The sequence below is a fragment of the Anastrepha ludens genome, chromosome 6 (assembly GCF_028408465.1).
Source record: "Anastrepha ludens isolate Willacy chromosome 6, idAnaLude1.1, whole genome shotgun sequence".
Classification (NCBI taxonomy): domain Eukaryota; kingdom Metazoa; phylum Arthropoda; class Insecta; order Diptera; family Tephritidae; genus Anastrepha; species Anastrepha ludens.
Window position 1 is genome coordinate 25,033,291 of NC_071502.1, and position 25,657 is coordinate 25,058,947.

Here is a 25,657-nt window from a genome sequence, read left to right on the forward strand (position 1 = left end):
ATTACTTGCTATTTTTCGAAACAAACTAGCTCAACATAAAAAAATTTTTTATTATTGCAGCATTTTTTTTTTATTATTCTCGCAGATCTTAATTTTGCTTTATAAGAAGCCGATGTATTTTTTTTTTTTCAAGAAAATAAACAGGCAAAAAGTAGAAATAGTATATTAAATATACAAACTCCTAGCCAAAGTAAGACATCAGAGCCAATATTTGTCAGCACTAGAAATATTTGAAATACACCATGCACCAGTTTTTCAACAACTTAATTATTACACTCGCAAAATAAGAAAGCAAAACATATAAATTAATTTAGTGCAATAAAATTTTCAGGTGAAACACAAATTTATATGAAAATTGTTGCGCAAACAAGGCACGAACAGTGAACTTGACTTTTTGAAAATAATAAAAAAAATCTAAAAATAATACTTCCAATTTAAAAAACATCTTCATTCATTGATTTTAGCAATTTTTCACATTAACTATGTTAAATAATTTTTCCATTCCCATCCTCAATTGGTTTTCAATCAATTTTTTTTTTTTAATGAGTGGGAAAGTGTAAAAGTGGTTTCACAATTTTTTTACGAAATTGTTCTTCGAATTTTGGGGTGGTTATAGAGTAGCCAAGGTTGACTCTTATGAGTTTGTGCCTCAAATCCTTATCTTCATAGAAATGTCAATACTCCCCCAGATTTAGTTAATCAATACTACTTGGGAAATTTTCTTTTAAAATGTCATAATAAGCTTATGATCTATTACAGCCTCAATTTAAGAAAAAATAAATAAAAAAATCGATTTTTTGAAAATTCTTACCTATTATAACCTCTATAGCCCCTTAATAAAAATATTCTGGTGCATTAACTGATTACAATGCGCGTTACAGTTACCTCATTCAATTTTCTCCTGATATAAAGGTTTTCCCTCGCACCCAAAGACCTTAATTTTACTTTCGTTTGTAAAGAAAAACTATTTCTTTGAGTTTTCCCACCATTTAGATTTTGCTAAAAGAGGCACATTTTTATGGTTGAACACTAAATTTCTTTCCCCCACTTCATTTTCAGCCATTTCAGCCATAACTTCGGTGCAATAAGAAATTAATCAGTTTCAATTTTACGCACGAAACTTCGCTTATGCGATTCAATAAAAATCTTGTTGTGGTAGTTATAGATTTGTTGTTCACCTATGGTTGTTGTTGCAAAAAATATTTATAGTTAAACTGCTCACGGTAAATTTCCAACTCATTTCATCTGACAGAAATTATCAATAACTTTCACTCTTGAATGTAGGATAAATTACCACCTTTATGAGCCACATCGATCGAAGATTTTAACTCTCATTCCAACACTTTAGATATATGTGACCTGGTCTATGAAAAGGTACCTTACGTGTCAAAAAATCATTTTTCACTTTTTTGTTGATTCGAATAGTGTGTGAAAGGCTCTTTAAAATGGTGAAAACCAGAAAGTCATAATTTGTTTAAAAGTTTGTTAAAAGTAAAAAAAAAAAGAAAAGTACAAATACGAAAAAGACTGATTTTTTTGTCATGATATAAATTAGAATAACGAAGACAATAATTTGTGCAAATTAAAAACTGAACCATTCCTGGACAGTCTGAGGTGTAATGAATACGATACTGAAGTCTGTTTTCAAAAAATTTGTTACAAAAAATGTATTCATAACTTTATAAATGGTGGTTTTTAAGGATTTGTCAAAATTTTTGTCACGAATTGTGGCATTGTTTCAACATCAAAAGTTAATTAAAATATTTAAAAACTGTTCTTCGGGGGTTTGCGAGGTCGCTGAATATGAATATGAAGTGAGATTATTTAAAATCAAAATGGCGGATCCAATATGTCGGACATGTTTTTTAAAATTTAACGGATCCTCTTAAGATTCAACACACGGGGGTTTTTGGCGTTGCTGATTACGAATCCGATATCAGATTTCAGAAATTCAATAGGGCGGATCCAATATGCCGGACACATTTTTTCAAAATTCATCACATCGAACTAACATCATCGTCTTCATCGTTTTTAGGAAAATATTTACTGTAAACGGCACTAAACTCCTCGTCAACACTCATTTTTCACTATTTTGTGAACAAAAGACTAACAGAAATGATTACATAAACGTAGTAACAGAAAAGCCACGAAGTAGAATAAGGAGACGTAACGCAGCTGTTAACTGTAAAATTGTCAATTTGACATCATATTCGTAGTCAGTGGCTTTAAAAACCTTTACAAACATGTGTCACTTATTTATAGTTATTGTTGCTTTTTGGAAAACTTAAATTATTTTTTCTATGTTTGGAGCGCCATCTTAGATATGCCATTTAAAATTTTTCAAATTTGACACCAGAATCGTATTCAGTACTTCGAAAAATTTTTGTCACCGGGTCTTAAAAGTTTTTCTTGGCATGGATGCCGGTACAAAAGCTAACTTATTTTTTAAAACGATTTCTGCGATTTGCATTAACTTTTTCTTATTTATTTATATGTATATAAAAAATGTTTTTCACTGCTTCTGTGATTTTATTGATACTGTGATCTATGCTGAAGAAAATAAGCGAAACCGGATTGAAAAATATTAATATTTAAAAAAGTCCTTGTGACTTTTTAGAAGTTTAAACTTTAACTGCTGTTTTCTCGAAAACTTGTTTTGGCACGTAAGATACCTTTCCGTAGACCATGTCACATATATGCATTTTTTGGTATTAGTTGTTTACAGTTAGGAGAACAATACTTTACTCAAGGCTTGATTCAATTATTAAAGGTTTGCTCACTTGAGACATTAGAATTTTGACACTCCCTTACAAAAGGTCGCATTTAAGAAGGGCGTAGAAAGTGGAAAAATTAAATACCTTCTTGGTAAAAATAAATAAAGTAAATAACTGGTACAAACAGAAATTGCCACGAATGATATTAAAAAAATGTTATTAAGTTAAACCCAGATTGATATTTAGTGAATTAATTTTTAAATTGAAAACTGAGCACGAAGTTGGGAAGTTTACCAATATGCAGCTATTATATTACCTAAGCAGTATGGCCCTAATGAATTCCTTGCGCCTTGCTTTACTATGCTATGCCCACGTAAATTTGGAGTTTTGACCCCCAAGTCGCGATTATTCATTCCTAACTACTTGACAAACTACCAGGGGCATGAAACACGAAATGATAGAAAATGTTGTTTGTAATAGCAGAGGCTCCTCGACAGGCAATGGCACACCTCCGAGGGTATTTCTGCCATGAAAAAACTCCTCATAAAAAGCCATCTGCCATCAGGAGGCTATGATTAGTTACATATTGCTAAATGAGCTCTTGTTGGTAACTTATGTATCTTTAAAGTAACGTAGTAAGTACTTCTCCCACCTGTATTTGAAAGGCATTGGACTCAAATTGTCAAAACGTCCATCTTTCACGTTCATTGCCCCAAAAAGATGCTTTGTGATATCCTGATTTAAGCTGTATGTCAGTATGTTTTTCACATCGTCTTGGTTATTCACATATCGAGCAAGTGCTTATACACGCTTTTGAAAACGAAATGTTTTTCCTACAAATTTTACATTTCTTCCACTTTTCCTAAAAATTTCTAGAGTTAACAACCCAGTGTATTGCTAAGGGAGCCGATTTGTCAAGAGGGAATGAGAAAGCTGCTTACTGAGCAAACCTTTTATTATTGAATCATGTACTCAAGGCGTATCTATACAAGGTGGTAGTATTCGAGCAACAACTACATTTTTTAGCTTAGCTATCTCAAAGGAAAGATAATAGAAGAATGGAATGAATGACAAATAAAATAGATAAAATTTGTTTGTCGCGCATTCACAACAATAGCAAGAACATTTCTAAATTAAAGCCGAATTGAAGAAGAAGAAATCAACTACTCTAATCAAACCACCTTGTATAGATACGCCTTGGTTATACTCTCACAATAAATGATTCTCACAATTCGATCGACGCTTAAAAAATCTTAACTTCCTGGGACAAAATGCAAAAAAGCGCAAAAACAAAAACAACCCGTTCATCATGCGGCTTGCTAAAGCTCTCTATAACATATATATGGACAGTAGAATGATTTCTGTCGAGAATTTTACCCACCAATCGCATTTTTGAAATTTTATGTGAGTATTTATGAGGGGGAATTTTTTTATTTGATTTGGGTGATGATTTTGCTGACGATCATGGTGTCATAGATTTTTCAATATATGGTGTACACTTTCTTTTGACGTTGACTGTATATGCAAAAAACGTGAACTATACACTGAGGTAAATTTCAACCACTTTTTTAGTTCTGCATAAATTCGGTGCGCCCCAACTACTGAGGACTTACTGTATGAATTCGAAGAGTAAAATCGGCCTTACTAAAATACAGCTAACGGTATATTTCCAGATTGTCAAAATAAACAAACTACAACCCATCAAACATTTTGTGATATGACTCACATCCCAGTGTGTCTACCGAAGGTTAAATATATTTGGCAAAAAATATTTTTTCTACGCCGCGAACATTGACTTGGAGCCACTGTAAATACATACATACATATAAGTATATTTATTAACACAATGCTTATGAACACCTATTCCAAACGCAATTAGGCTTTTAAAATAAATAAATCTATTATTTATAACTTTTGGCAAAACCAAAAAAAAAATGTACAGAAATCCTTAGATGCATCCGCATGTATTTGTAAACATAAATTAATACATCAACTGGCTGTGTATGTAGGCGAAATTAATTACGAGCTGTCTGCGTGATTGCAACGTAAATTAGTATAACGAAAAATGAAATGATCTTGAAAGAGAAAGCTGAAAGTTAGAGAAGAAACAGTATCATAACACAATTGCACACTTGTACATATACACATACGAGTATAAACATACATGTGAGCATGTGTGGAGAAACATAAAATTTTGCAGATGTTCAGTGATTTGGAAACAGAAATGCGAGAGTTTCTGGCCGTGAATTTGCACTCAAAATGCAATATCGGCCTCGACGATGTGAACATACATATACACGTGCATATCTATGTTGGAGAGTTCACACATGCACGCCAACTCATCTTTGTGTTATTAAAACACACATCACAACTACACAATCATGAAATACGTGACCATGCGTAAGAGTGGGTGGCAAGTGTATATGTATGTACATAAATTTTTTCAGAAAATATTAAAAATAAATAAAACCCATTGTAGGTGATTAAATTTATGGCCGGTATTGAGTAATCCTGGTGTGGCGAATAGAAAAGTTCACAAGACTATGAAAATTTGTTTATTTCTCTAATAACACTCGAATGCTCATACAAAGATAGGTACATTGTAAACACATACACACATATGTACATGTATATGTAAATCTAACATTGGGAACGGCGATTTTGCCTTCGTGTTAGTTTTGTTCAGACAAATGGAGGATTGTACTTTAAATTATTTGTTGTCAACTTGTGTTAGCTAATTAAAAACAAATTATTCATTTCAAACTTAACACAGGGTGAGTCAAATGCATGATGATCATCAGTTTTTTTTTTATTGAACTAAATGTTGTTTTGCCACTGACAGCTCCTGCATGGGCGAAATTTCGACTGTCGGTCAGTATCATTGTGAAAAGATTGAATGGTGGGGCCAATATCAGACCGCACAGTGCGGCCGATTCCCAAAAAGCTGGCCAAAAGTCGAAAAAAAAAGTTTCTAGATAGAGTTTTTTTGTCTTTGGGTTGGCTACAGTAATGCCTTGAGTAGTGAAAACCGTTCATAGCAACGTCCTGTACCCTAAGTATCCTCTGTATTTTCAGTCGCCTTCGTTTGAGCATCGTATTACTGTCGATGAATAGTGAAAGTTGTACACATTTGAAAGATTTTGTAATGGAGTAAATTGAACAAAACCAAATGGAATCATCTTCGGAAGGTTAGTAAAATACGAGAAATCTTTAGTACATATCAATACCTCGACACAAAATTTTTAGCTGCAGCAATACGTATGTAGATACATTTTTTGCAATTTTTTTTATAAAATTTGAGTTTTCAAACTGTATAGTAATACAACGCCGTCATATGCTGCTTTGAAACCTATTAAAGGTTACTCAAAAAAGTAATGGTTACTGAATAAAACAAGATTCAGCTGCTACCACTTGCTACCTTGGCTTTTATGCTATTTTTTGTGCACAAGAAATAAATACGAAGAGAGAATGAATATACGCTATTTCACGTGAGGGGGTGGCCAATAGGGGTGGAAGGGGGTGGATTTTCAAAATTTTAAGATCAAATTCGTAATCAGCGACCCCGACAACCCCCGAGTAAGAAATTTTGAATCAATTACTTAATTTTTTGAGTTTTGGCCAGCTTTTCGGGAATCGGCCGCACAGTGGACCGTTAGCCGACTCTCAACGAATTTGACAGAGTCAGCGGTTGGGGTGACGTAGCAAGAGTTGTGAATCGGTTTGTTTACGAACAAACTAAGAATGTGTTAGTGATATACGAAAAAAATTAACACAATGTCACTTCGTTGCCATCTGAACATCGACTGATTGGACGCGTGTTTGAATACATGTGAAATGATCGTGTATACTACTTCGGCTGGCGAATCACTGCCGTGAAGTTGCAGCCGATGTTCCTCTCACAATTTTGTTTTTCACCATAGTTATTGGCCAAGCCTAGTAATCTATCATCCTTGGGTCAGTATCACAATGCATAGAGTGCAAAGGTGGCGCCCATCTTATACCGCTATTCCGCTCTCACCAATTGTACCAGTGTGATTGTCCCACATACAGCAATTCTGTCAAACTCACACGTAACAATTTATTCTGTTATTATGTAATCGTGTATTTGTGTAATTTCTTCTTCTTCTAACATTCTTTTTCGTGTTTTCACATTTCCGCAACAGTGTGACGGCATACAAAAATTATTCCTCTCTGATTGGCACAAGCTTGTATTCTATCATTCTTGGGTCAGTATAAAACCTTCGTAGGAAATTTACTCATTCCAAGAATATCAGCCACCATCTACATAAATTATTTCAACATTTAAACTTTTACTTCGCCGGCCTTATTAGAATTTCCCGCGAAGAACTCGAATTATTCACTCACAAAGATTTATTGAAATAGCAATTGAAGACAGACTTGCTTATAACTAACCCTTGATCACTCCTATTTTTGTTCGTAGAAAAAATCTCTTTATGACTAAAAAAATCATCCCTTTCACGGCTATTAATGCACACACAAACAAGTTCATATTTAAAAAAAGCTTCCAATTTTTAATCACTTGTGTCTTCTCTCAACCAAGTTTTAAGCAGATCGCATATTTTTTAAGTTGTTACCTAAGCGACAAAAAGGATTTTTTTTTAAGCAGTAAAAAATTGTAGAGTTTACAGAAAGCTACGATTTAAAATCTATCGAATATTATTTAAGGTTATTCTTTATAAGTTGTTTTCCTTAACCTTTTCAGTATTTTCAATCTGAAACGCCTAGACGAGAATCTCGCTTCGGCAGGGTAATTAATAAGTATTTTCTAAATAACGGTAGTTTTGGGTAGCCATCAAATAGAAATCTTAACTGGAAAGGATTTGGAAATATTTCCAAACAATATGAAATTTTTCGCTGCAACCTACGACTACTCTTACAAGTTAAACCTTAGCAAATCTCAGATATTACTGCTAATTAAACAAAATCTTCTGCCTATTTTTCCCCTTCACTGAAATACAGGTCCATCACTCGAAATGTAACCAATTAAAAAGGCCATACATTTAATTAGAAAAATATGTGACAATAATACAAAATTAAGAATTTACTTTTGCACGATATGACCACCTTTCGCCTTGACTATGGCCTTGATACGGTCCAGAAATCGGTTCAGAATCGCAAGCTGCCCGAATGTGACCTGCAGGTATTTTGGCCTACTCGTGGACAATGGCTTTTTTCAGAGCCTCTAGCCTGGTAAATCTCTTAGTTCGGACTGTGCTCTCCAAAATGTCTCAAAGAGAATAATCCATCGGATTCGCGTCTAGTGAATTTGAGAGCCATTGTGTGGACGTTATAAAGTTCGGAACGCTGTTTTTTAGCCATTCTTGATTCACTCGAGCTTTGTGAGACGGTGCCGAGTCCTGTTGAAACGTCCATGGTATGCCACCGATATGTTTGTCTACCCACGGCTTCAAAGCAACCTCCAGAATACTTTACCGATAATATTTCTCATTTACCTTGACGCTAGGCTCGATGAAGACGATTGGAGAGCGCTCATCCACGGTTGCACCGGCCCAAACCATTACCTATGACGGGTGTCGCCTCCTGGTGGCCAATCGATGACTCAAAATCTCGTATGAACGGTCAGTCAAATAAACCCTATTGCTTTGGGAGTTTACGAATTGCCCAATTTCTCGTCAGAAAACACACTGTTCGGAAATTTACCGCTTTTGGCCACGCGAAGCAACTCCTTCGCTCTCTCAAGTCTAACTTGTTGCTGCTTTGGTGTGAGATCATGCGCCATTTTGGATCTTGTAAGGCTTGACTTTCAAATCATTTTTCAGTATGCGGCGGGTGCTATGGTCAGATATTTTCAGTTCATTCGCCATTTGATTGGAACTTCGTCGGGGATTTCGCACAAGTCGCTTCTTCACTTTTAGAACCATTTCTCGTGACGTTGCAGTCTTTTAATGACCACCCCCATGACGTTTCGCGATGCTACCAGTATCATTGTAATGAGTAATGGTTACTTTAAGGTGCTCGAGCTCACGAACAATCGCTGGTTGTGATTTTCCAGCCAAATCTAATGCAATCTCACTAGTAGGTTTGAAATCAATTACTGATTTTCTTTTTTCGCGTCTACTCTCGGCAAAATGTTTCCGCGCGCTTGTAAAAAATACTCTGGGCCGTCCTTTAGCCAACTAATAGACAGCTGATGTCCTGCGCGAGCAGTCTTAAGTTGGTTACACTTCGAGTGTCGGACCCCGTATGTATTTACTGCCCATGAATGAGTAATATTCACCGCACTTACACCCCGCCTTGCTATTTCACTTGTTAAACATGTGTACAATATAAGAGGTCTCTAATGCCTAACTAATAATTTATAAATTTGAAATATTTCTAGGTACTTACACGGCCATCAATGATGCGCGGCGGTGGATTACTCGGCGATCCCTTGCGTTCCAAAATTGGCACTGTGGGCGTAGTTGCAGGTATCGCGCGCCCTCTTTCACGCATCGCTTGATAGATGGATTCGGGATGTAAATGTGCCGGACGCTCCTGCCGTAAACCTGAATGGAAATCTGTTATTGGATAAGGACCGCCAAAATACATTTTCAAAGGCCGTGTTAGTGTTAGTGTAATCAATGTAAAAATCAACAAAATAATGGAACAATAATTTTTAAGTTGAAAATCTAAGAATAAAAATAATCAATTTTAATTACATAGCAAATAGTTAATACAAGCAAAGAGTTACCCAATAATTTCCGCAAACACCTTAGAGTTACCATAGAACTATCAAAAAATGTATGCACCAAATTATTTAAGAAAATTTTAGTTAAGTATTAGATATTAATTTCACAGCAATGCAAAACAACAATTTTTTAAAATGCACATAGAAAATATTATTTAGTTTTATTACGGGTAGTAAAACCTTTCTGGACTGTACACTTGAAAAATTAAATCATTTCTAAGTACAATCTGTCAAAAAAATATCGGGAATTGTTCATTTAAAAAGCGCGCGTGACGCATATGCCGAAAATGGTGCTGGAAAACCATAATTTAAGTTTTAGCTACGTCCCGCTCATGACCTTCGCGTGTCCCACGAATCAATTCGCAAGATTTTACACCATCAATTAGGCATGAGACGCCTAGCTCGACTCGTTTCAAGAGAGTTGAATTTCATTAAAAAAATTCATCGCAAGAAGATGGCTGAAGGCATGCTTGAGCAAGTGAATTCAGACCCAACGTTTATCCAGCGCATCATAACAGGGGATGAGACGTGGGTGTATGAGTTTGACATGCAAACCAGTCAATAGGCGACCGAATGGCGCTATCTCCATGAACCGAAACCCAAAAAACCACGTCAAAGTCGGTCAAAAGTGAAAGTCAGGCTACTCGTTTTTTTTGGATATCACGGTGTTGTGGACTCGGAATTCATTCCAAAGGGTTCTACGATAAATAAAACAAAATATTTGGAAATTATGCGACGTTTGAGAAAGAATGTGCGTAGGAAACGGCCCAATTTATGGAAAGTAAACTCATGGTTATTGCACCTTGATAACGCACCGTGCAACAAGGCTCATATTGTGAACACTTTTTTGACCAAAAACTCGACAAATATCATCGAACAGCTACTGTATTCTCCGGATTTAGCCCCATGTGACTTTTTTTTGCTTTTCCCAAAGCTTAAATTGCCACTCCGCGGACGCCGCTTTGAGTCGATAGAGGCCATTAAGGAGAATTCGAAGAAGATCTCTTCAAACCCGTTTAAAAGGTGTTTCGATGACTGAACTATTCGTTGGCATATGTGTATTGCTTCAAATTGAACCTATTTTGAAGGCGACAAAATAAATTTTGATGATTAAACAATATATACAGAATATACTTTAAGTAATTTAGGTTTCGTTGCTCAACGGATAGTAATTTAATATATTTTATGTAAGGTGTTATCTCATTGCAGCTACGATCCCAACTCTCTCAGAATGGATCCTGGTATTAGGAATTTGATCAAAATTAAATGGCCTTAGGTCAACTTTGCTCCCACTTGATTTGGTTCAAACTCCAGTCCTTTTGAAATAAGTGAATGAATGAAATATGTATCTGAGGTATCCTGCTGAAGTATCTGAGTAGCCGAATGGCAGTCACCGTAGCGGAATTGGTTGGTGCGTGACTATCATTTTTTTCTAAAAGCGGTCGCAAACCTCCGAGTGTATTTCTGCCATGAAAAGCTCCTCATAAAAAACCATCTGCAATTCAGAGACGGCTGGAAACTGTAGCCGTCTCCATTTGTGTAATGATATCAATACGCACACCACAAATAGCGCTACATTAAGTTTATTTTTTGAATATTTTTGATTGAACTGAAAAAAAAAACGATTTTTAGAGTTTCAAATTCAAAACCGCGCCATTTTGTCAACTTTTTTCTAGTATGGGACGTAGCTACAGTTATTCTGATGAAATTTTTTTTGGTTTTTGTGTTTCAGATAAATAAAAGAGCCAAAATGGACAACACCGTCCAGTTCCAATTTTTCGAGAGGGTCAACTTCAGCGCCATTTTTTTAATTTTTAAATTAAAAAAAAAAAATTTTTTTTCATTTTTGTATGTAAAAGAAGTTAAATAAAACGCCTAAAAAGTTTAAATATCGTTTTTCATTTTTTTTTATTGTAAAAAAAAAATTACTGAAAACACCCGAAAATTTTCAAGCTCTAGACCCCCGGAACCCCTTAAATCTTTGGAAAGGATACTTGCAGATGGAAGAGTTTATTTTTCTATAGATTTACACAAGCTACGGACAAATTAACCTAAAAAAATCTTGTTCAGTAACTTTTTTAGTAACCTTAACGAATTTGTTCAACGCAAATTACTTTTTGCAAGTGCAAATTTGGGTTCTTCAAAAATGACTCCGTTAGAAAAAGCTCTGCAGCTACCATTTTACTTTAAATTACTTAAAAACAAAGTAAGTGACATTTGTAACATGTAAAATAAGGGTATTTTTCAGAATTTTGCTTTAATTCATTGACCCTCATAGAAAAAATCCCAGAGTACTATTTATTTGTTTAGCCATAACCGCTTACAAATGTGGCAATGCCAATTCTGAAAAATATATGTAAAAAGTCCCACGTTCTCGTGGTTTGATTTTAAGCTCTGATAAAGTAAGTTGCTAGTTCGTACCGGAATGGAGAGATGTTCTATGCTTTCGGCTCATGCCAGCAGTCACGTGACTACCTCAACTTCATAGCCATGCAAAATGCACCAATTACTTATAGAAATGGAAGAAACGCGACTAGGTTCTAAATTCATACCAAGGCTCATTTATTACAGGTACATGTATTTTGTTTTTGCTTTTTGAATTCCATCACGTCAAAATCAGCATGCTCTCCTCCACACTTGCCGATTCGCTTCTCCTCCAGGAACACCAAAAGAGTTGTTGTTGTTGTTGCAGCATAAACATTCCCCATACTTACATACGGGGAATGCTGCTGGAGTGACAGTCCTTGGCCGGATATAAATCCGGGTCGTTTTGGTAACGTAACCGACTGTCGTGGAAACGAAGGCCAAAAGGTCCAATGTACTTATACACAAATAGCAAAGTTGTGGGAACACAGCTGAAAGTATCGTACGGGAACACACCTATACCTATCCTTTTGGCCACACTGAATTCATTTTTCTTTTTTATTCATTATTCAATTTAATTTAACGCCGTTATTCATGCTAAGAAAGAGATGATTCTAGAAGCGTTCTTGCAAACGACAAGACATATAAAATTAGAGTTTTATCTTAGCTGTCGTGAATTAAACATCGCAAGTAAAGAATATTAATATAAATAAAAAGTACATGTGGTGGTTTTATTCCCCCACAAAGTAAACACACAGATGTAAACAAAACGAATAATTTTGACGTTATTCATATCTATGGCGCAAAAATCATCTGCCATCACCTGTAATAAATCCGCCTTGCTAGATACCAATATATTCCCCTGCAGGGGTAGTTCCAACAAAAAAATTGGCATCGATCTTCTCACCAAATTTGTTATTGCCATAATTCGTCAACCAGCAACGTTAGACGCCCATTTTGTTTTTGTGTGAATAGTAAATACATTAACAAAATACAACACAAAGCCTACCGAATATGAATGACTGCTAATAGAAGATGATTGGTTTAAACTTAAATACAATAAAATACCGTTAGGTTAGATTTCCAATAAATATGCAAATGTCCAAATAAAAAGTGCATAACTAACTTTAGTAAAGCTTCCATTCGTGTTAGTTGCATTTGACTTTTTAAGCCTTTTTCTTAGCTTTTGTAATAACTTGTAAACCTGCAGCAGCCCACTGTAAGTGCATGTGTACATATGTACAGCCATAGCCAAAAGTATTTATCTACACAAAGCCGAAATTTCGCATAATCGCTTGCTTTAATGTGAAATACAAGGAGAAGTCCAAAATAAATTAGACTGATCTAAAATAGAAACTACAGCAGCTTTGTTCTGATAACTTCGAGCTTATTTATTCAAAATAGTCCGCTCCGGCCTCGATACACTGTTTTGTGCGATCTAAAAGCTTGTCGAAAGAGTGTTTCAGCTGATTGACCGGAATGTCCTTCAGTATGTAGGTACAAACCTTTTGGATGACGTCTGCGGACGCAAAACGTTTCCCTTTCATGGCCAAATGCCATTTTCTGAATAGGTAGAAGTCACAGTTAGCCATATCAGGCGAATACTGTGAGTGATTGTTGGGTAAGATGCGATTTCTAGTCAAAAAATCAGTCCAAAGAGTTGATCGATGAGATGGTGGATTATCATGCAAAAAGCGCCAGCTTCCTCTTTCACGGTATTCAAAGGGAGTTCGACGTATGCAATGCAACAAACGTTTCAAATCACCAAGATAGAAAATTGCACTGACGATTTGGCCCGTTGGCAAGAACTCCTTGTGAACAATTCCCTTGGGATCGTAAAAAAAATTAGCATCAACTTGAGTTTTGACTTCTCTAAACGCGATTTTTTGGGTGGTAGCTCCTCTAGTGCCTTCCATTCGGCACTTTGACGCTTAGTTTCAGGTGCATGTTGGAAACGCTACGTTTCATCACCAGTTGCAATGTTGTAAAAGAAGTTATCACCTTTTCTTGAGGTCTTTCGAATGTTGTATTTTGAGCAATTTTTTATCCTGAGCAAATTTTGGTCGGAATAAAACAGACACAAATGATCAGTTAAAATGCGATAAATCGATGTTTTGGAAATATTCAACTACGATTCCATGAATTTCAACGATGATTTCGGTTAATTTTTGATAATTTTACAAACATTTTCGATGGAGTTTTCGGTGATTACTGATTTTGGCCATACGGGCCGCCGTTCCTTGTCATTTATGTCCTCACAACAATCTCTCAAGCGTGTAAACCACTCTGGCACGAGATAGACAATCCACTTTTTTCATCAATTCAAATGTTTTACCAATTTTAAAACAAAATCTGATATCAGCTCTTTGTTCGAAACTCATTTTCGCACCGATGACACAAACAAACTGACACTTTAGACGCAATAACTTCACTTCCACTGAACCGAATGTCACCAGGCTTTCACTGGAAGTCAGTTAGGGATGTAACTTCCAACGCACTAAAAAGATGGCGCCATCAAAAACATTTTTATGACGCCAGTCTTGTTTATTTTGGACTTCACCTTGCATACCGTTTTTGTCGTTGAATCTGCACTAGCTATCTTTGCATACTCTAAATATTTTAACACCAACAAAAATTTTCAATGTAATACAAACAAAGGCCTTTTAGTAAACATTGTGCATACTTTTGTGTAAATACTTTTGACTATAAGTGTCTGTGCAAGTACATATTACCCAATAACAAAACCAAAACCATGTCTCATTCGTAAAGCAATATTATGTAAGTATGTTAAGTATGCAAGTATTCAATAACAATTTGAAAATGGCTCCCAGTCATGCCCATAAACGTACTCATCTCTCCGGTGTATAAGTTCAGTTGTTTGCGGTACAATTGTGGGCCAATTTCGGTAGTAGTTTCATTCAAAAATTTCTCCCTGTCAACAACTACATCACAACAACCTGATTATCGGCACAAATCATATGAACAATGGCGCACAAAATTGACAACGATTTGACAACAGATTTACGATTTTTTGTAACAGAAGAAAAAATAATATTAAAAAAATATACATAAATATTAAAAGAAATATTAAAAATATGTATTTTAAAATAAATGCATACAAATGTATGTAATATTTTGAATAGTCGCATTTACTCACCTCCCGGACCGCGTTGATCCTTCAGATTGCCGCTTTTCGTCGGCGCAATTCCGCCGAACATCATCGGATAGAATACTTTCGGCCAAAGTATTGCAATGCAACCCACTACGGTCACAATGATGACAGCCGTTTTTTTAGGACTAAGCCCATCCTGCAAGTAGAGGGGATGACTAGATGCCCGCTGCTGTGAACGCGTTTGTTGCATGCTTGTATTTTTTGTTTTTATTTTTTATTGTATTTGCGACGAATTCCAGATCGTTTTGAGTTTTGATTTAGTTACTAAGTGAGTACTCTTAATATTTGAATATATGTACATATGTATGTATGTAAATACATATGTAAGTATTCCTGCGGATTTTCGATTACTACAAATACTCGTATGTAATGTTAAGATTCGTTGAGTTGATGCTTGGTTATTTTAAAAAATGTTCGTGTCTCTTTTTAAATACAAATATAAACGTCTTAATGTTAAACTTTTAGTATTCTTTTTATGTGATATTTAATTTTTTATTAATATATAATTACATTTAATACTCAATAATTTCACATAATATTATATTTACGCATGAGTATTATTGTTTGTTTGAGTCTGTTTGACAGCAGAAAATGCTATCGCGCTGGGCTGTTAGTGGAATTTTAGTTGGGCATTGCAATCTGCAAAAAATGGAAAATTGGAAAATATTAAAAAAAACTTCCTCATATAATAGTGGTACTATTATGGAAAATCGCTTTGCAAAGATTCATGTTTTCATAAAAGGTGGCGCTAAATTAATCACTCTATCAGGAAATATATCAATGACATATGACACTTATGAATTAGACAGCTGCAGTATACAAACAGACAAACAATGGAGCGGATAAGGACGTGGTCTGGCCAAATACTAATTTTTTCTAGATATTTATTAGGAATTTTTTTTAAGGGGACAGATACCTGTAAAATTTGGAAAAAAAAAATTTTTTTTCATAAAATGTTAATATAATCAAAAAAATTTTAGAACGTAAATTTAAGTATTTCTTATATTATAGATGGTCAACCGTTACGACTCTATTCTTTGCGTTCGAGCGCTGGGAGAGGTATAGTTACGTTGCCGACTTTAGACGCGTTTTTCTCAAAAACTATATTTTTCGAATTGGCGTACACGATAACTCGAAAAGTTGTTGACCGATCTCCCTGAAATTTTGCACAAATTTTTTTAATGATATCACTTTTTATGTGAATTTACAAGTTCGACCCATTTACTAATTCGACCCAAAATCATTTTTTTTTTTTTTTTTGAAGCAGTTTATGCCCCGATTTTTTTTCATTTTTGCTTAATTCAAATAGAAATTATGATATTAATAAACCAAAAATTTTTTGTTTTTTTGTATTCAGGTCACTGACGCCGATGCTACAATGCCCGCCGATTTAGAAGCCCCGCTGCGACCTTCGTGGAAGAATTGAGTGTACATCCGCCATTTTAAATAATTGAAATAAAAGAAAAAAAATGTATATTATTCTAATGTATAAGTAAACTGTATGCCAATTTTGAAAAAAAATATATTGTCTGCTTCATTTTAAATAATTTTAATGAAAATCAGGCAAAATATGGCCGTTTACAGGTATCTGTCCCCTTAAGAAAAAACGATCGCATTTTATTTTCTAAAAAACCAATCCTAAAAAATATCTAGAAAAAATTAGTATTTGACCTTATCCGCTCCATTGTTTGTCTGTTTGTATACTGCAGCTATTTAGCCCATAAGTGTTAAATGTGAGTGACGTATGACAAGTACGTCCGTGAGTATTTGATCAGAGTACATCCATAAAACTCAAGATAAAGTTTTACACTCAAAATCATTTTTTTTTTCTTATTTAGTAAAAAAATTATTCAAAACAAAATTTGATGATTAATTTTGCGCCACCTTGTATTCATATTTTCTAATTTAGCACGTTGGGCCGCTATAGAAATTCCAAACGCTCCGTTTTGCTTAAAAAATGTCCTTATAACGGGTGATCAATTTAGAGGTATCAGATTTTAAATTGAAATAAAACAACGAGAATTCGATTGGGTATTCTTTATTCTTTTTTTTTTTAGATTTTTTTCCTTGTTCTCTCCTCTCGGGAGCATAGGGCCTTGACAAGACTCTTCCATCGTACACGGTTCTGTGCTTTTGTTTTTGAACCGTCCATGAGAGGTCGCGCAGCATTCGACCTTCAGTCGGTATCTCGTGAATAACTTTAGTAATGTTGGCTTCCAATGCTTTAATCGAAGCTGGTTTATCCCCAAAGCATTTAGACTTTACATACCCGCATAAATAAAAGTCCAAGGGTGTGATATCACACGATATTGGTGCAATCCACTGTTCTGAGACGTGAGATCTATTGTTCATCGTATCACTGACGCAGTAAATCCATTGTTTCACGGGCTGTATGGCAAGTAGTGCCGTCCGCCATCTCGTTGGAACCAACTTGTTGGGGCATCAAAAAGTCGATTATCATGGCGCGATAGCGTTCGCCATTCACTATTACATTGGCGCCAGCCTCGCTTTTGTAGAAATATGGATCGATGATTCATCTCATAGGCCGCAATTAACGTTTATTTTTGATGGATGTAATGGCTGTTCTTGAATGGCTTCGGATTGCACTTCAGCCCAAATACGGAAATTTTGCTTATTGACATAGTCATTAAGCCAAAACTGGTCCTCCTTGCTGAACACCATATTGAAAAATGTTTAAATATTTCCATCAGTCTGATGCATGTTTCCACTTAACTGATTGATTTTAAATTTGCAATTACATTCTGCATGGATTTTTTGATATATTTCGTAGTCATTTTTGTAACAAATGTTTAGCTAATTTTCTTAACTCTTTGTACTTTAAAAAAAAAAAGAAAAACTCGATGTATCAAAAAAAGTTTACGTATAGCTATTAGGTCGGTCAATAAGCTTTGCGGTTCAGTTAGAAATTTTATGGTTTGAAATACACTTTAGTATTCAGTATGGCCTCCCTGAACATCAATAAACTTCACAGTCAGAGTAAATCCCACTATTGCTCAATTGCAATCCTGCAATACGAGACGATCGCTGATTGGTCGATAAAAAAGCTAGGATAAACGGGAGAAGTTTAGAAAAGCGGGAGCTGTGTGCGCAAAAGGGCCTAACGTGAAAAGAGGGCAGAGTGAGAGCAGAGTCTTTTGCACAAAGATAAATTTAATAAATAAATTTATTACGGTTTGCAAACATTTTTTGTTTTAACACTCATTATTTGATGAAAAACGCTTTCCATGCATGCATTTTTTTAGATCTGTAAACAGACGGAAGTCGACAAATCTGGTGGATGCTCCAACAATTCGAAATTTAATTCATGGATTCTCAATATGCTCTTGATGTCAATAAAATCACAGAAATAATCGAGGTTGACCAGCGTGTTAGTAGTCGCGGAGCTAAGGATCCACCATAAAACACTTTTAAGCCATTTGCGCAAGAATTTTACGCAAAAATAATGGATTTCTTTTTCCCCGCGCTAGCCTAATAGGTTGCTGCATGTCTACCATTCGTAATTCAGAGAGAACGTAGGTTCGAATCTCGGTGAAAGACCGAAATTAAGAAAAACATTTTTCTAATAGCGGTCGACTCTCGGCAGGCAATGGCAAACCTCCGAATGTATTTCTGCCATGAAAAAGCTCCTCATAAAAATATCTGCCGTTCGGAGTCGGCTTAAGACTGTAGGTCCCTCCATTTGTGGAACAACATCAAGACGCACACCACAAAGAGGAGGAGGAGCTCGGCCAAACACCCAAAAAGGGTGTACGCGCTAATTATATATATATAAGTAACCCTCCCTCAAGTCCTGGTACCCAAATCAGTGAGACCTGATTATGAGTGCCCAGTTTGTTGAATGCATTGTTACACTCTATTAGGACTTTTGACTTGAATGTGAAGCTATTCAAAGCTTTGAGAACCGATCGGCTATCCGAAAGTATTTTAGTTTTAACTTTCTCGAACCTATGATTTCCACTGTTTCCATTATGGCGAAGAGCTCTGTATGGTATCGCTCATCGTGGTATCTGTGCTTAGTGTTTGGGATTTATGTGCTCTAGGCCCCACTATTCCTGGTCCTACTCCTTGGAGTGTTTTGGACCCATCTGTGTACCATTTTTGTAAGCCATCATTTAGCCATGTTGGGTTAGTATTCCACTCTTTCCTAGACGGGAAGAAAACCTTGTATCTCTTGAGTACGAGTTCCATGTGGTCATTCGCCTGGGGTAGTTCCCATGGCCCCTGTTATGCTTAGGCACGCTAGCCTTTGTAGTTTACGCAGTTTTGATATAGCAGTAGTTTGATTTGTTATTGTTGATTAGGTCTTATCAATTGGGTGTAGAACCAGAAGGTCATTTTAGGGTTCAGACCCCAGGTTTTACCCAAAGTTGTTTTGTTGTCCAAAGATTTTTCGTTGCCTTTTTTATTACTGAGTTGAGGGGGGCGTCCCAAGGGAGTTTTTTTTTTATTCAAGATAATTCCTAGATATTTAGTTTGGGAAATAACTATTTATGATTTTTTTAAATAATTATTTTTTAGTATCAAGGCAGTTAATGCCCCTATTTGTCGCCTACGTTCCATCTTTTACTGACAAAACTATCCAAAAAATAAATCAGCTGTCCACTAAACCGCGTAACAACCGTCTGTCACACTACAATTTTAGTCAGAACTAACTGCGCCAGTAATACCTCCGTCTGTCTAGACTATAAGAAATTAGATTATTATCTTAAAATTTTACTATATTTTATATCTGAAGTATTCTGGTTATTTTGCACATTGTGGGCACTCTACTTCCACGGATTATTTATTTCCAATAGTATTCCCTTTCGAAAAATGCCCTTGAAAAGGATCAAACACATTTCACCAACATTTTTTTCACTTGATATTAACATTCATTGAGTCAAACTTTATTGTTTATCACAGATAGAGCATTTATCCGCTTTTTGTGTTGAGTTTTAAATGGATTCTTTAAATTTACAGTTACACATAATCCATACAAGAAACAAATCGAAACTGGGAACACACATTAACAATTTTCACTTCCTATTTTCATACCCACTAATATTCTGAGAGCCCAACAGAGGGAAAAGATCCAACACAAAAAATAATATTTGGCACAATTTTAGGACAGGCGCTACTATGCGTGTATAACAACTTTTGTCCGCATTTTTGCATACATTCATGTATAGATATGAGTATGCACATACTTTTTGCTTATATGTATGTATATGTGTACATATATACATAATAGTATTTAAATTTAAATATTTTCATATAGAATTCTCACATTTGCTCATGCATTATTTGTATATTAGATACGAATTGTACTACTCCAATGCTGATCACTCGATAAAGGAATGACAACTATTTATATGTATATAGATAGGATAGGATAGGATATTTAGGAAGAAAGTTCACTATTAGCTTGGCGCTTCTTCTTCTCTGAATTTTTGTTTTTATCATAAATGGGGCAGAGATTATGAAAAACTAGAGAATTCGCAGTTTTTCTTAGCACGGTCACATGCACCTGTGTGCAAAATAATAGGAGCGCGCCGATTTAAGGGGCTTGGGGTAGTCAGAATTTTCAAAAAATTTCATTTTTTTTGGCATTTTCTTAAAGTATAATATATAATAATAATAATAAATATATTGTGTGAAATTCCGACAAATATTATACTTTTCGAGTTATTCAACAATTAACAAAGAGCGCTCGGGCGGTCGGGCGCTCCGGCAGCTGCAAGCAACCGACTTCTCGGGTTTTATTGTTATGAATGTCGATGTTATGAAAATCGATATCTTGGAAGCTGCTATGACGGCTGAACAACTATTATATGGCCCAGGAATAGATAACACAGTGTAAATAATTCAATAATTCGTATAACTCTACATAAATCGATAGCAAAATTAAAAAAAAAAATTGTTTCTCAAAACTATGTTTTTTGAACTGGTGATCACTGTAACTTAAAAACCGCTTGGTAGATTTCCATAAAAACATAAACTTTTTCAAAAATTTCAATTTTTTATTAACAATTAATTAGGCACAAGATTTTCTATTAATAAACTAATTTCTCTTGTTCGATTGACTTTAGATGAATTTCCAAGGACTTGTGATGAACACTGCAAGGGACTTCTGGAGAAACGGGCTCCACACAAACAGCGATAACTTTTACAATTATTAATTTTTTTTGAAATTGTGCTAAGTCAAGTCGAAACATGATGTATTAATGCTATGTTTTTATTTTTGTAAAATAAAACAATTGACTAGCGAGCAAAAATTATTGAAAATGATCATTTTTTCGTGTCTCTGACTACCCCTAACGCCTTAACAGTTTTTAACTATTTGTTTTGTGCTTCATTTTTTTATGTTTGTTTTTTTTTTTGTTTTTAAGCTTAGTGCATTATACAACAAAAATCATATAATTGAACACACCAAACTCCGTACAAAATTCACAAAAATTTAACAAATCAGAAAAAAATATACCACACAAATTTTCAAATTTTTAATCAAAATCTTTAGATAACTTCACGGTAGGCCATTTAATAGCCCATTCACTTTAGTGTAATACAATATAAGTTTTGAAGACACTCAAAAATCGTTTTGATTTTTGACATTTTGTTTTTTTTTTTTTTTGAGAAAATTTAGAATTCTTTGACATGAAAGAAAATGCACCTCAGCGAAAAAAACGTTCTTAAAAATCTACAAGAATTTTGAGTCACTTGAAACGAGCACTTTGCTAGAATACTTCATATCCATAATTTTTCTAAGAACTCTGAGTAAAAGTTAAAAAATTTTATGAAAATTTTTTTAAATTTGTTAAGTTTTGTATATGTTTTTTGTGGTAGAATGCACTATACTTCTATAAAAACATAAAAAAATTAACACCGAAAAATGGTTAAAATGTGGTAATTCGCACCGCTCCTATTATTTTGTACACATGTGTAATTATTTTATAAGCGATTTTATGAGCTATTTGCAAAAATGTTCATATAATTTCGTTCACTTTTTTCCATAAAGATATATGTATGTCGGGTCGATTTAAAAATCGTTCATTGCTCTGTGAAAATCGTATTCTAGGGATCAAAATAAGAAACTTTGCCGAAGGAACCATACCTCTAAAACGAATTCTGATGTCCCCCAATTTGGGTCGAACGAAAAATCCCACTTTGACCCATTTAGAGTGCTCCAATCGAGTCCAAATGTATGACCGACCCCCACTAACTTTGGACGGCCGATCCACCCATGCCAGTGGCACACCCCCTGGAACTCCCCTGGGGGGGTTCCCCATACAATCATTTCAAAATATCACCATTTTTGGTGAAACTAAAAAGTTCGACCCAAATTGGGGGACATCAGAATTCGTTTTAGAGGTACGATTCCTTCGGCAAAGTTTCTTATTTTGATCCCTAGAATATGATTTTCACAGAGCAATGGGCCATTTTTTTGCCTCCCCACAAAAGACACTAAAAGCTTGACCCAACATTGTATATAATATAATATATTACAAATGGATTTTTTTAAGTTAAAATTTAGTAATTCGCACCGCTCCTATTATTTTGTACACACATGTATTTTTTTTATAAGCCTGTTCAATACATTATTTTAGTATTTATTTTACATTTGCAAAAATTTCACATCATTTCGTTCACTTTTTTCCATAAAAATATATATATATTACTTATGAATTTTTTTTTTTTTATTTTTTAAACACAATTTTCTTTTATGCATATTACTATTTCCTTTTTATTGCTTAAAAAGCGCCACTGTTTTGAAATGTAATTTATATTAAATATATTCCATATATTTTTTTATACGTTTTTATTTGTCATTACATAAATTTTTGCGATCCGCACTGCGTTTTGTGGCTAAATACACATCTTGCCCGTAATTATTTATTTTTAGCGCTCACATCTTCAGCATTTCAGAAATTCAAAATTTTCGCTATTTGCTCCACGACAACGGCAACGAGACACAAAAAAAAAACGAAAACAAGATAACACAATTTCCTTCCAAATGAAAACTTGCGAAATAAGCAAAATTGTAAATTTAGCAAATGCTAAACGATTTGCATGTCAGCTTTCAGTAGATGTTATAATTTTTTTAAAATCTAATTCAATTTTATGCCAGCATTGCAATTGCTCTATGCGATATTTTATGTGTGTGTGTGTGTGTACTCGTAATGAGGGACCTTACGCAAAAATCGATGGTTACGTTCGATCTGGTCAAGTTGAACTCGGAGACTAGTTGGCAATATTGGGCCAGTGAAATTTTTCGAAAAGAAAACATTGCCACTAGCACCACACCGCCATCAAATCGCACTCATCGCCCCTGTGCGAGTATACTGCTTATACCTCAGCCATCATTTCCACCAGCCGCAATCCATCGTTTTCTTAGCCGTTGTTGTCCTCAGTCCATTTCTTTCTCGCTTCGGTACGACGTTTTTAAGAAAATTGTCGTGCCTTCTGGCTGTTTGCTGCTAAGTTTTCGTACATTGTGCATTGTTGTTGCAACTGCCGCGCTATTCGATTCATCATAAACACAACATACCAGTTTGCCCGTCTACTCATTCCCCTACCTCTTCCCCGCTGACATTCACCTATCACTGATTTTCATTTTCAATGTACGAATAATTTGCAACCGAAAAAAACTTTCTTCCATTGCTCATTGCTACTTTCCAAGATGTTTTCAGATGATTTTTCACGAGATTAAACAACAAAGGTTGTGATGAACATCAATGATGGGCATCAATGAGAGACATCTGTGGGTGGGAAGTGTTTTTTTTTTACCATCAATAGCACAGTGGTTAGGAATTGAAAAAATTAAAAAAAAAAAAAAACGTTTGTCGACACAAGCTTTAATTTAATTCTTCTACCTCATTTTTTTACAAAAATAAGAAATAATTTTCTTATACAGTCTGTGTCAGAAAAAAGGAACCGCGATTATTCATGAAGTATAAAAGATATAGTATATTTAAAATTTTTTTTACATAAAAGTATGTACAAAACTACGAGACGCAATTACTCAATAAGATGTGTAGTCTCCATCGTTGTCGAGTATACCCTGGCATCTTCTTCATGCTTTGAAACAGCTTCTCTGCGTAGCTCGTCGACAAACAGGACTAGATTTTGCGAACTTGACGCACGAGTTGCTTTAAATCGAGGACTGGCTTTCCGCAAAGATGCACGAACAGGCGAATTTTAGAATAGAGGAAACATTAAACGGTTTTTTTGAAGTTCACATGAAAATGCTTTTTAGATACTCACAACCAGTCACAATTGACTACGTTCGCACACGTACAGAATAGGACTGATAACCACAACAAAACACTAATATTTCTTCGAAGAGATTGAAATGATTGAGCATATTTTTCGTAAATGTTTGTCCTCCATAACTTGCATAGTCGAAGCTTAACAATCTAGAATTCAGCCCCCAAAAACCTTATATTCTTCATATTTGCGCTTTTATTGATACAGGATTTTCACAATATTCTCTAACTTTAACTTTAACTATTAGTTAAGTTAGGATAAGTTGTAGCGGTTTTCTTCTATGAAAAACACAGTAAGTCTCATGGTTCATTGTGATATCGCATAGATAACTTACTCCGATCTCTCCAAAAGCCAATGTGAACTCGTTGAAGAACTGTCTACCTAGAACGGCGAATTTTCGTCGTGATAGAGCAGGACAGTGTCACAGAAGGTACAAAACCGTTTCTTCCTCTTGACAGCTTCTGCAGAATTCATGTGTCTCCCCTTGGAATTAATAGATTATAACATTAAATTTAGAACATGTAAAAATGTTGGGTATTTTCATAACTGAGAAATCACTGTCTACTAACACACATAAATACATATCTTTGACTGAGCATGAGAGTATTGGGCATAGCTTTGCTTTGATGTCGTTGTTGCGCTCTCTTTGTTTACTTCTCGTCAGCAGGTGTTTTGTCGGCAAATGGAAAACTTGGAAAACGCTGAAATACGCACTCACATACATATATGCATACTGTTATGTGTACGTATGGAACTTTTGTAGAGAAAGTTGACTGACAACAAAAATTTGAGGGTAATATTGGAGCCTATGGGTTTTCCACGTTCATGCGGCGATCGGAAGGGGAAATTTGCGAATTTTTAATGTATTGTCTTAAATTTCGTATTGTTGCTTTTTTGCTGTTGAAATACCTCTGCGTACATTTTATTGCGGCAGTTTTTATTTACATTTTCGATATTTATTCGTTTTCCCTGACCATTACGTTTATTTTGCTTGCTACTAAATCATGTTCATGAAATGTAAACATAATTTCTTTATATATATTTATTTCAAGATTATATCAAGCAGGGAACACATTTCGTACATCTAAATATTTATACATACACACATACATATGTACGAATGTATCTTTGCCTTAAATTTGTACAATTTAAGATGCTATAATCTCTCACAAATTTTCACAAATCCTATCGATGAGTGATGACTTTTCTTCAACATTTTTCTTACACCAGTTCATGGACGTTTTTAAAGGTCAGCATTTGTAAAGACATTTCAGAAACGTTTAGAAATATTTTAAGAAGATGCCTGTTTTTGTTTTCTTTTATGAACTTATGTATTTCGTGAATGAACCGGAACTAAATTTTTGCTTACGCGAGCACTTTAACTAGGATTAAAAGCAGTACACTTTTTAGCTCTAAACGATTTAGCAATAAGCA

At 34.9% G+C, this 25,657-nt stretch overlaps 1 protein-coding gene across 13 annotated transcripts in view; it reads right to left on the minus strand.

Annotated features, from left to right (window-relative positions):
• The window catches only part of LOC128868744 (uncharacterized), a 47,808-nt gene that overhangs the window by 22,043 nt on the left and 108 nt on the right, over positions 1 to 25,657 (minus strand). Inside the window, exons 1-5 of one of the 13 annotated variants that reach the window (XM_054111193.1) lie at positions 23,151 to 23,462; positions 15,508 to 15,598; positions 14,945 to 15,381; positions 14,637 to 14,744; positions 9,084 to 9,241 (exon numbers count right to left, since the gene is read on the minus strand). In XM_054111193.1, coding sequence (XP_053967168.1) covers positions 9,084 to 9,241; positions 14,637 to 14,744; positions 14,945 to 15,149 — 471 coding nt within the window. In that variant the 5' untranslated portion in view covers positions 15,150 to 15,381; positions 15,508 to 15,598; positions 23,151 to 23,462. Of the gene's footprint in view, positions 1 to 9,083; positions 9,254 to 14,636; positions 14,745 to 14,944; positions 15,599 to 22,789; positions 22,909 to 23,145; positions 23,467 to 25,448; positions 25,556 to 25,592; positions 25,656 to 25,657 lie in introns of those variants that run through there. The other 12 variants (XM_054111191.1, XM_054111189.1, XM_054111195.1 and 9 more) reach the window with 12 other exon arrangements.